This window comes from Dipteris shenzhenensis, chromosome 10 (genome assembly GCF_047967505.1).
Source record: "Dipteris shenzhenensis isolate YYH24624 ecotype China chromosome 10, Dip_SZ_1.0, whole genome shotgun sequence".
Classification (NCBI taxonomy): domain Eukaryota; kingdom Viridiplantae; phylum Streptophyta; class Polypodiopsida; order Gleicheniales; family Dipteridaceae; genus Dipteris; species Dipteris shenzhenensis.
Genome location: NC_141605.1, coordinates 15,062,931 through 15,074,695, shown reverse-complemented (window position 1 = coordinate 15,074,695; position 11,765 = coordinate 15,062,931). Strand labels below are relative to the sequence as shown.

Here is an 11,765-nt window from a genome sequence, read left to right as displayed (position 1 = left end):
ATGTGCGTGTAATCTCATGTATAAATCTTAAAACTATATAATCTCATGTATAAGGCTTAAAACTTTATAAGTGAATTTAAATGGACACTTCAAACACATACACTATTTCGAATAGTGTCTCATGGGTCACACTAATGCCCTTGTTTTGCTTGTTGTAAGGCCCAACTGAGCCTCATACAATAGTTGTCACTAGGCATCATATTATAATAGATGAAAGTCACTAGCAATTACCTTGTTTAGAGTCATATTGTTAGAATTTTACAAAAACAAGAAACATTAAATTGGAGGTGACATCATCAACATTGATATATCTACATATTATTATTTTGTTATCATCTTTCAAAGTTTAGGGTGATAACTCATGCATGATAAATAAGGAGTCTATCTAAGACACTATACCTTTAAGTTTGTTGTGCTATAGAGTTAAAATACAAGCATGGGTTCCATGGAGGTTTTGGAACATGTTAGGAATGAGATTCTCTTTCTCATCATCGAGCATGTCTCTATCTAGCAACCTCACAATATTCCTTGAATGGTTGACATACATGATGTCCAAAATAACATGGGTGCACCCCTTGATGGGCAAAAGGTGAAAGTAACAAGCAATGAAGTTGTAGTTGGAGCTACAATAGATGGTCCTTATTCCATTTTGTAATGACCCTACATTGGGTCTAGATGAAGGCGGCCCCAAGTTGTTGTTGTTTTGTTTTGTTTTGTTTTTTTGGGGGGAGGAGGGGGGGGGGCGCGACAGGGAGAGAGAGAGAGTCAAATCATATCAACACAAAATCACATTCCTTAGTGGCGATTAAGGAAGCTCCAAGGGGTGTGAGCGTGCGTGCGTGCGTGTGTGTGAGAGAGAGAGAGAGAGAGAGAGAGTCAATTCATATCACTCGATTGATTGCAGCCAATCACAATCCTTAAGTGCCTATTAACGAGGCTCCAAGCTTGGGACACTATGAGAGCATCTCATAAAGCATCATCCTTTGAGCAATCACTTGGGAAATGCAGCACTAGGCAAGCTCCCACTATACTCGAATGAATGAGTGGAGAGAATTTCATATTGCCTGGAATATATGGGCGACTGGTCATCTCCAATTTCTACATTCAAGGCTTCAAAGGGCACCTGCTGCTGCTGCAAGCTCAGAGCTTCGACTTCTTTCACCACCTCTGCCATGGTGGGTCGATCTGTTGGATCATCCTCCACACACCTCAATGCCAACTCCACCAGCCTTTCCAATGACTTGGACGGATAGTCTCTCAGATTTGGATCCACCATTGATTGCATTACAGCTTCCATCCCCCCTTCCCGAACCATTATCTTCAATTCACGCACCACATACTTGCCTGCCTGAATTGGAGCCCTTCCTGTCACCAGCTCCAGCAATACCACCCCATAGCTGTACACATCGCTCTTATATGTCAGTTGATTCGTCATGTAATAGTCTGGATCCAGATATCCCTGTTTCATTCAGTTTCCCATCATCAGTTCCGTCTACACTACAATAGCTACCCGATCCACAAGCTTCCTGCAACATGTGACAATTAGCTTTCACACATCCACAAGCTAAGCTGATTTGCTTTGACACATCCACAAGCTAGGCTGATGTATAGCCAGCCTAGCTAGGGGATAATCAACTTGGCAAATTTGTGAAAGCAAATTGCAGGAAGCTGACTAGCTTGTGGATGTGTGAAAGGAAATTGTGAAATGTCGCAGGAAGCTGATTATTTGGTTTCACACATCCCCAAGCTGATTTCTGCAACATTTCAGAATTTGCTTGCAGATGCAGGAAGCTGATTATTTGCCTTCACACATCCACATCAGCTTGTGGATGTGTGAAGGCAAATAATCTGCTTCTTGCTACGTTTCACAATTTGCTTTCACACAAACCCATAAGGAAGATGATGCTGAATTCGTCTTTTGCTAGCATTTGTTGTTGAAGCAAGTTCTTCCACATACCAGTGTTCCTTTCACTTTTGTCCACACAGAGCATTTGTCCTCGAACTTGGATGTAAGGTCGACTGAGAGACCAAAATCTGCCACCTTAGCGACTAGCTTGTTGTCCAGAAGGATGTTGCTCGACTTTATGTCTCTGTGAATGATCGGTGGATTAGCTTCATTATGCAAATAGGCAATGCCCCTTGCAGAACCCAGGGCAACTGCAAGCCTTCTTTCCCAATCCATCTTAAATCCAGTTCGACCTGGAAAAAACCCAATCAAAGAAACTCATTACTTAATATCACAAAATTGCTTCAGCTTACACTACTTCAGGATTGCTGATCACAAAAACTCAATCCAGTTCGTCGATCTGGGAAAGACTCAAGCACAGAAACTGATTAATTGGTATCACAGAATTGCTTCAGCTTACACTACTTCAGGATTGCTCATCACAAAAACTCAATCTAGTTTGACCTGGGAAAGACTCAATCACAGGAACTATTGCTAAACATTAGAGAATTGCTTCAGCTTAGCATTGCTCATATATTTGTTCTCTTGCTTACACACTGTATCTTTCATAAATTCAATGATACCAGTCAAGCCTTCTCTTAGTGTTCCGTTTGGCATGTACTCGTACACCAGCATCTGCTCTCCTTCTTCGAAACAAAATCCGATCAGACCAACCAAATTCCTGTGGTGCACCCGAGACAAAAGCTCTATCTCATTCTTGAACTCTGTCGCACCTTGTAAAGAGCTAGCCCCCGCCCTTTTAATTGCCACCTGTTCTCCGGTTAAGAGATAACCTTGGTACACCTGTGCAGGAATTCCCAGCATGTAGTAAAGCGATCGCAAACTTATGGATGATTTTTGAAAGCCCTTGAGTTCGTCATTAGAAAATGCCAGCACGAAGTGACTGATCAGAACTTCAAAATTCTAGGAAAACATCCTGAAGCTACCTTTCCGTATCCTCCTTCACCGATCTCATTGTTTGGACTAAAGTTCTTAGTATATTTTCGTATCTCCTCCAACGAAAACCAACGAGCACCTTTCAACTGAGGAATTTCGGCGGTCTCTCCCTCGCTGGCGGCGATCCAAGCAGCTGTGAACAACAACCACAGCATCTCTAATCAGTACTTGGTCATCCAAGCGAAAAAATCCAAATCTATGCCAGCATTATTTACCGAAAGGCTTTCTTTGCGACTCTGCTATCTCTGCTCTCTTTTTCTGCGTGACAGCGTAAGCCGCAACCACTATGATGGCAATCACAAAAATTGACGCACCGACTCCGATACCAATCTTGGCAGCTGTGCTGAGCTTGGTCACTATGGCGACTGAGGCATGAAATCAAAGAGAGTGAGACGCGCACTGTAGAAAAATAGAAATGGGAGAAAGCCAGATATAGGCGATGCTCTGTAAGATGTTACTTATAGTCCGAATGTCGTAAGAATCAAAGCAATACGATAACGAATAACGCCTTCAGATCACGAGTACGTCGGCGAATTACCCGAATTGTAAGGACTGCCGAGAAACTGACAAGCTATTGGTCCGATGTCAAGAAACTCAATGTCCTGATTTTTTATTACGTACGATATACTGGCTGCATCGTTCGGGTTCCATACATCCGTGATGCTAGGTGGGAACACCGAAACCGTCACTTGAGTACTCGAGAGGACCTGCACCACCACTTGGCTGTCGAGAAATTGCAGGTTTCCAACGAAGACGCTCAGCCCAGATGCGAGTTTGTGCTCCATTAGAGAGATATTGTAGTCGGTCAAAAGGGGAAGTTTAGATGCAAGAAAGGTAACATTGGCCAAGACAGGGCGGGCGCATCGGCAACTACCAGAAGCTCTAGGATTGATTGCATATTGGGAGGGGCATATATTTGTGCAATCTGAGAGGGCGGGGGCGGGGGCGGGAGAAACTGCGGGCAGAGCAGGCGATATCGCATTTGTACAAGTACTTGGATTGTTGTTACAGTAAGGATTTCCATCCAATCTGTGGAGAATCAACCAAACAGTATCTCAACACACAAATCATCGTATCACAGCTAGCAAAGTCTTCGGAATACTGCTGAGAATGAGAAAGGGATGAGAACCCACTCACAGTAATTCTTGTGCGTAATTGCCGATATCAAGGCCGGATATATCGTTGTTCGTCACATTCACGAGCAGAAGTGTCGGACTTGATGCGCTCATGTTCAACGTTCCGTTCAAATTGTTCGATCCAAGCGTCCTTTAATTACAGCAGTGCATAGATTTCACTCAGCTTCTTCATGCGTTTCGCCATTGGCTGTAAATCCGATTCATTATCGATTAAGCCGTGAGAAACTTACACGTTGGAGATGTACTCCAGTTCGAAAATTTCAGCAGATATGTCGCCGCTCAAATTTGCAGATTGCATGGATCTGCAAAGGGTAGGAGAGGAAATTAATCGACAGAATTAACATCTGCCCAGATTCCATTTGGCTCCCTGCGTCATACATAACACCAACGCTATACACAAAAGAGTGCAAAAACCGACTTAACAGCAAGCGGAGGTTTGTCAAATTCGTGATCCAAGCCGGAATCATCGAGTTGTTGAAAGGATTATTCCCAAGCTCCCTGCGATGGAGACGTGAACTTTCAAAAACTACCTTCGTGTTGTCTGAATGAAAGGAAGAAAATGCAAAGCAACATATACTATTCTGCACAGCAGAGCATCGGTCGGATACAAAATCTTACAGCATTTGCAGCGCCTTATTGTTAGAAAGATCTGGGAGATGGGTTAAAGAGTTGTTGTTGAGCTGCCTGAGGAACAACAGAAGGAAACTCATGGGCCTTACAGAATGATCAACTTCTTATTAGAGCAAGTAATATGTTCAGAAACAATGCTTGACACCAATTCTCAGTTCCCAGAGCATACAATGTCGTGAGATTTTTAATGCCATTGATCCCAGATGGAACTTCACCGGTGAGGTGATTACTATCCAATCGCCTGCCAAATGAATACAAATTGTGAAGGAGCATTAGAGGATGTTGAGACATCCAACTGAAAATTAATCAAGATAGATGTATTGAAACCATATATCAAGAAATAGGGGCTCTGTTTTCATACTTACAATATCTGAACATCTAGCAAATCGCCAATGTTTGTAGGAATACTTCCTGTGAAATTGTTTTCGTGCAGCAACCTGGTCACGCAATTTCACCACAATCAATGGTTTTGCAAATCATGGCCTCCCGAATTCAGAGGGAAATTTTGTCACAGACCGCTTACAAGTGTAAGAGCTGCATCTGGGGATTGAAAATAGACGATGGAACGCTCCCTGAGAAAGAATTGTTTTGTAGATGGCTTCCGTTTGCGAACCATGATACAAGAAGAGTCCAGTTGTTAATTCCCATACAAGTTCGAGTTTGAATCAAGTACGTTTTTTCAAAAGACAAGACTGCAATTCTTGGCTCACAAGTGCTGTGCGTTGATTAAGTTGTCCAAACCGCTTGCAGTACCACTTTTGGTTGAATCTGGCAAATCCCCATTGAGGTTATTGCTCGATAAATCAAGCCAGACCATATTCATGAGGAGCCCAATGCTTGCTGGTAAGGGTCCCGTGAAAGAATTCCCAGTCAAGCCCCTGGAGATTTAGGAAACCGGAATCTTACAGTGTGAAATTTCTCTTTACTAGCGTCCAATCAAAACTATTATTCGTCCATACTGTAAGATTTCTGTGTGTTCTTACAAGTAATTTAAGTTCGTCATGTTCCCTATTGAGGATGGAATTGGACCGGAGAAACCACAGAACTGCGCAAAACTGTACAATCACACGCAATTAGGCCTCCCTGCTAGTAATTTGAAGCATTTGTTGGTCGGTTTTTGGAAGAAAGAAGCTACCAAGTATGTGAGCGTTTAGAGAAGCAGAGAAATGTCTGATTCGCTTACAATTTCTTCAGGTGGATCAACTTTCCAATCTCATCAGGAAGACTGCCTCCTAGCCCTGGGTTGGATGATAAGTCCCTGTGAATTTAGAAAAGCAGCAGGTCATAAAGCCAAACCTCCGAAGGAAATCGAAAGATTTGAAGCGAGTTGAAGAAGCATACAAGTCTGTCAAATTGGTCAAGTCTCCGATAGCAGAGGGCAGGCTTCCATTCAGATTTTGGTTGATGAGAATCCTGCCAACAAGAAAGGGCAAAGTTATACGCCATTCCTGACCGATTGAAGTATGCAATTCCGGGAGAAATTGGAGTGCAAAAGCATGAAAAACTAGGATCAAAGGCTGTACAATTGAGTGATTCGCGTGTTGGTGCTGTCGCAGACGATGCCGAGCCATGGTTTGACGCAAGGATCGGTGCTGGAGTCCCAGGAGGAAGGATTTGAAGACCAAGCTGTGCGCAGAGCAATGAGAGCATTCACTGCAAACAGTGAACCCATCAGATCAAGGCTGGAGATGAAAACGCAAAGCTTGCAATATCAAAATTTGAGAGCACCACAGAAGATCTCATTTTGGGTGAGCAACAACTAAGCAATGAGGAGGAGGCACAAGAAGCAGACAAAGGAAGAGATGGGAAAAGCGCCCACATCAAAACAAAATGGGAAGTGGGTGCCCAGAACAAACAAAACAAAATGGTAAGTGCCCAAAAACACATGGGAAATGCCCAAAACAAAAGATTTGAAAGAAGGGAAATGCCCAAAACTAAAGATTTGAAAGAAGAAGAGTAACCATCTTGTTGGTGAGTGGTTGCAGCACTGGAGGAGGATAAGGAAAGCAAGAAGAGGAGGAGGAGCAACAAGAAGGAGAAGGAGAAGGACACACGAAGAGCTCCCACACATTCCACCATTTTTTTTTTGTCATACACACTCTTCCACAAAGGGTTTTTAGAAAATAAGTACCCTGGAGTTCTTCCGTAGACCCTTGTTGCCTCTTCCACCGTCCTTTGACCTTAGCACTCGAGTTTCACTTTCCCACCAACTGCATTCCTGAGCATTTGTGAGCATAAGTCAACATTGAAGGGCCATTGCTCCCTCCTTGCCCGTGTCCAAGAAAGACAACCTAGAACAACAGACCACCAAAACCACCCCCCCCAAAAAAAAGCGCAATAACAGACCAACATCAATGGAGCCTAAGGCTATCAAGTAGCCAACCCTTTTTCCCATCTCCAACAAGGCGATTGAACACCAAAATTTGATAGGCAAGGTTCCCTAGTAGAAACCACCACCCTTGCGTGCAGATTTCCTAGAGGTGAGCAACATATATGCATGTTTGGCAATGAGTGAGGACCTCCTCTTATGTGAGATATGTATGCTTCCCATATACTAGTGTACTTGTTGGCACAAACACCCACCATACATCTTCAAGCCTCTCTAGTGGGTGTTTGTTTTGGCATTTCTTATACCCCTTGCACCTCCACTCGTTTCATCACACTACATCTCATGGATGTCGAGTGGGTGGGTGTTTTGACCTAACTTACCTTTCTACATCTCATGGATGTCTGTTGATGGGTGGGTGTTTTGAACTTTACCGCCTCTTGCACCTCCACTCGTTCCTTCATACTCACCCATCAAGACTCATTGCCCACAATTTCTTTCTCACAACCCACCTTATCACATATTACAAACAATAGTTCACACAAGTCCCATGCAAATCCCAACCCCAAAAGTCTCTTTTCCTTTTAGAGAAGGGTGAAGTACTTCAAAGTACCCCTTTAATAATATTGCAATCTCACTTTTGACATAAACAAAGTTTCACAAAAGTCGCATGCAAATCTTTTCCCAAAAATTGTGCTCCTTATTGCTTTCAACCTTTTTGCCCTCCCTTTCTTCCCTCATGCAAAGACTTGGCCCCCACACGTGCCCCTCTAATAATATTGCCATCCCAGTTTTGACACAAACAAAGTCTAACATATGTCACGTGCAAGTCCTTGCCGCAAAAGTCTCTTGATATGCAAATTTTGAAAATATGTTGCTCTCAACATTTTTGGCCCTCAAACAAAGACTAAATCCCTCCCCCCCATTTACATTAGTTTAATTCCTTCTGTATCTTCACATAAAGGGTGAGTCTGGCACACCCACCCTAGGTTGCCTTATTCATATTCGATTCTCATTTTATATGAAAGGTGGTAAAATTAATGGACATGACACCCTTCCATACCATCAAATTGGAAGGGTACCTTAATTTCCATGTATTTCATACAAAATATATTTTGTATGATCCAAACTAGTTAGTTTTGTACAAACTTTATTTCATAACATATTTAGAAAGAAAAATATAGTCATGCATGTATTCCTCATGCCTCACCTAATTTTGCACACACAGTGACACAACTTGTGTGCTAAATACAAAAGCAAAAACTTGTTGATCTTTGTTCCAATAAGAAGGATTGGGTGAAAAGGTAACTTTTTCCTTTTAAGCTAGAATTTCAATAGGTCATTAAAATAAGTAGTCTAGCATTTCATTCAACAATACAAAAGGTAGTAATAATGTAGCGATAATTAATAGTGATTCCCCTTGTACTTTGGGTAGCTCAATTAGTTAGGGTAAAAGGACTAAAAATCCTTGGATCTCACTAAGAAAAAAAATCTAGAAGAATTCATATTATAGATTTTATTTAAAGTCTTTTTCGCTTTATAGGGAATATAATTTCCATTTTATTAACCATAATCACTGCCTGTCTGGCCCAATCTGAATGGACAACTGGATAAATTATGCTAGCTTTCAAAAGAGAAGTGAAATTTTATGAAGTATTGTTTGAAAAAATTATTCCATACTTTTAACCATGTTCTTATTTTTTGAATTCTTTTACTTTTAGTGAACTAGCATTTTGACTCTTGGATTGTGTGCAAATGACCAACTATGATATATCTTATTTTGAAATGGTTTTTGCATACTTGACTAAATTTCCTCAACTCTTGAATGCCTCTCACATTTACTGAAGTGGCATTTGAGATGGTTGAAACTTTGATTATATGCATATGACCAAATGCAACACATCTTTTTTTTGTATAGGCTCTTCCATATTTGTCAACCTTTTAGCTTTTAAAGGCAAGGGTTTTACCAAACCACAAGTACTGATAGCACTACCTATGGTATATGATATAGTAGAGTAATTTCTATCATATGATGCATGGTCTAGAATACTGAGAGAAGACCACATAGTCAATGCGAAAAGAGTGATGTAAGGGCAGCATCAAATAGGGCCAAAAGGTGCAAGCTTGGTAATAGGCTTTGTTGACGAGGCTAAGAATTTCAAAGAAGGCATGGAAGCCTATCACACCTATTGCTCAACTATCATGAGCTAAAGGTAATCGTCTATGTGCTCATAGTGGACCTAACGATAGGAATGCCTAGAAGCTTGAAATACAAGTAAAAGTGCCCCTGAACCATATGAGCTACCGAATGCTAATGTCAGCATAGATATAAAGCTCTGGATCCAACCAATAATCTACATTGACTATATATGACACCCATAAGTGCATGCTAGAACATTGAGATTCCCTAGGTTTCTCTTTGGCCAAACTTGATAATGTGCACGACACTAGGGTAGGGCCACATGAATGCATAAATGTCCTCATGTTGAGAAATGATCTATTGATCAAAAGAGGTCTAATGATCAAATAGTCTGCACTATGGCATAGCTGATCTAATGTCATAACGTCTTGATGACTTATCAATTGATCACTTTTGGTGGAAACTGAGTCCACGAACATGATATAATCCATGTTCGAGGTGAAAGCGTTAGGGATGGATGTTGGAATGAAATCAGTTGAGGAGTTGGCACTGCAGCGTACATGTCCGCTTGCTACTAGAGATGTGAGAGCCTCATACTAAGGACTTACCTATTGCATGGATGCATAGTAATTGTGGAGCACTTGGTGTGTATCTACATCATTTGATGTGGTATTAGATGGAGTCTAATCCATGGATACATGTGATGGTTATACATCAGACTAGATTCAATGTATGCTGGTGTAGATGGGAGTTCATAATGCTAAGGGCCTACCTAGAAATGTGTATGATCAGAATGTGGAATATGATCTCCCATGAGGTGAAAATTGAAGTTATGTGCTAGTATATACCCTTTGGGAACAAAATGTTAAAGTATGTTCTCTTTTCACTCAAGGATCTTAACTAGAGTCATGACTAGTATATCATCATAATGATCTGATTATTATGTATAGCTCCATGCTAGAGACTGGCTAGTGCTCTTTGCTAGAGGCTTACTTGTGTGCTATCAAGAGTATATACCGATGAGAACACTATGAGCTACCATTATGGGGCTTATACTTGATTTGCTATGGAGATATTGTTGAATCTATCAAGCTAACAAAGTCTTTTGATAATTCAAGTATATAGATATGAGTGAAGTACTCAGGAAATTTATGAACTAAGACATGGTGGAAGAATTGTTGCCAAAAATCATGCCTATAGTGAAATGATGACAAAAAAGTGCTAGGAATAGCCAAGAGGTTGTACAAGGGTGACATATGTGTGCAAGAACCAATGCCAAAATATGGTCAACAATATGTGTTCTTAGATTAGTGGCATGTGTGCACAAATGTGCAATTGTCCCTAATCCAATAGAGAGATCACTGCTAAGTGTATCAATAACGTGATGAGCCACCAATTGCTATGATAGTGATATGGTTTCAGATGTATGAGTTTGAACATCAATTATAGAACCGAATGAGCAGTCATTCATAGGAACCAATCGAGTGGTACATGCAATGGCTCTAGTCCACAAGTATACTACACATTCATTGTTAAAGAACATAACAAAGGGTCACTCAATGGAAGCTAACCTTAGAGTAGATTTAGAGAGCCCAAGAACTCACACAGTGGTGTATTTAAATCTCAAACTTCTTTCCTTAATGTGTTGTGCAGACAATAATTAAACAATGCTCAAAAGAGAGTTGTAGGACTAGTAAAATATATTTCCATCCAATGTTGACACAATACAAAATCCATGTCTAATGTTCCACCCTAGATGTGGACCCCCATCCATACACATATTTTCTCCTACCTCCTTTGCACTTCCAAAACATTGGGCCTACATGCTCTCCTAGAGCTTGAGTTGGCTTCGTAAGCTTGCCCTATGATCACACCTTCTGATTGATCCTTATGGATAGCCTCTTGTAAGACATTGTTTGCTATGGAAACTTGCATCCTTGCTACCCTAAATGCAGTGCAATATTAGGCACAAGCTTTCTCCTTGATACCCTCTTCCTTTTTGCTCTTGGGAATAGCCAATCGTGAAGATTTGTGAGCTCTTTATTCCTTGCAAATAACACGCTCTGTTGCTAGCTTGTATCCTCTTGGATGGCACCTTGAACTAGGCTATTGTGCTCACAAAAATGACACACCAAATGGATAGTGAATGAGACTTTGAAGGCTCCCTTTTAAAGGCCCAAGTAGGATCCCAAAACTAGTTGACAAAACTACCCTAGTCCACTAACGAAGCGGTTTGTACATTCGACTTGGTTGGTTACCCATACCTGTTGGCCCACCTAGGCACATGGCAACCTGTCACTTGTCCAAGCTCTATAAATTCCTAGTCAAGGTCTTTCCAAGCTATTTATGTAGACAAGCCTCCACATCTTCCCCATATAGGTTTTCCCCATCCTTCCAACCTATGTGCTAGACCTAGTCCTACTTCCCTGCATCAGTTCTAGCCCCTACAGGTTTGTATAGCTACTTAGAACGGGCTTACAACAACGTGTACACAGGCATCATGTGTCTTGGTATCTATGCGATCACCCTATGCTTCTAAATCATTCTCCATTTTTTGCAAGATGTCGATGCAATTTGTACCATGCTTTTTGGTTTTTTTAAAGGCCATTAACTTGTATGCACTCTTGCTGA

At 41.3% G+C, this 11,765-nt stretch overlaps 1 protein-coding gene across 2 annotated transcripts; it reads right to left on the bottom strand.

Annotated features, from left to right (window-relative positions):
• Positions 1-735: 735 nt before the first annotated feature.
• LOC147897451 (leucine-rich repeat receptor protein kinase HPCA1-like) lies at positions 736-6,767 on the bottom strand. Of its 2 annotated transcripts, none has more exons than XM_087380300.1 (19): positions 6,630-6,767; positions 6,192-6,321; positions 6,010-6,081; positions 5,852-5,926; positions 5,652-5,723; positions 5,379-5,546; positions 5,192-5,266; positions 5,034-5,105; positions 4,838-4,909; positions 4,657-4,722; positions 4,462-4,536; positions 4,269-4,340; positions 4,040-4,168; positions 3,441-3,931; positions 3,118-3,267; positions 2,893-3,035; positions 2,530-2,749; positions 1,958-2,199; positions 736-1,459 (listed from the first exon to the last, which is right to left on the bottom strand). In XM_087380300.1, exons 1-19 carry the CDS (start codon positions 6,745-6,747, stop codon positions 992-994), a joined length of 2,910 nt encoding a protein of 969 aa, XP_087236426.1. In that variant the 5' UTR covers positions 6,748-6,767; the 3' UTR covers positions 736-991. The 2 variants fall into 2 exon arrangements, with proteins under 2 accessions (XP_087236426.1, XP_087236427.1); XM_087380301.1 differs by having other exon boundaries at positions 3,217-3,267.
• Between the last annotated feature and the right edge of the window lie 4,998 nt (positions 6,768-11,765).

Coding starts and splice junctions, on each gene's coding strand:
- LOC147897451 (XM_087380300.1), bottom strand. CDS start 6,747: ATGGTGGAATGTGTGGGAGCTCTTCGTGTGTCCTTCTCCTTCTCCTTC. Junction 6,322..6,629: donor AACCACTCACCAACAAGATG/GTTACTCTTCTT, acceptor CACTGTTTGCAG/TGAATGCTCTCATTGCTCTG. Junction 3,932..4,039: donor AATTACGCACAAGAATTACT/GTGAGTGGGTTC, acceptor GATTCTCCACAG/ATTGGATGGAAATCCTTACT.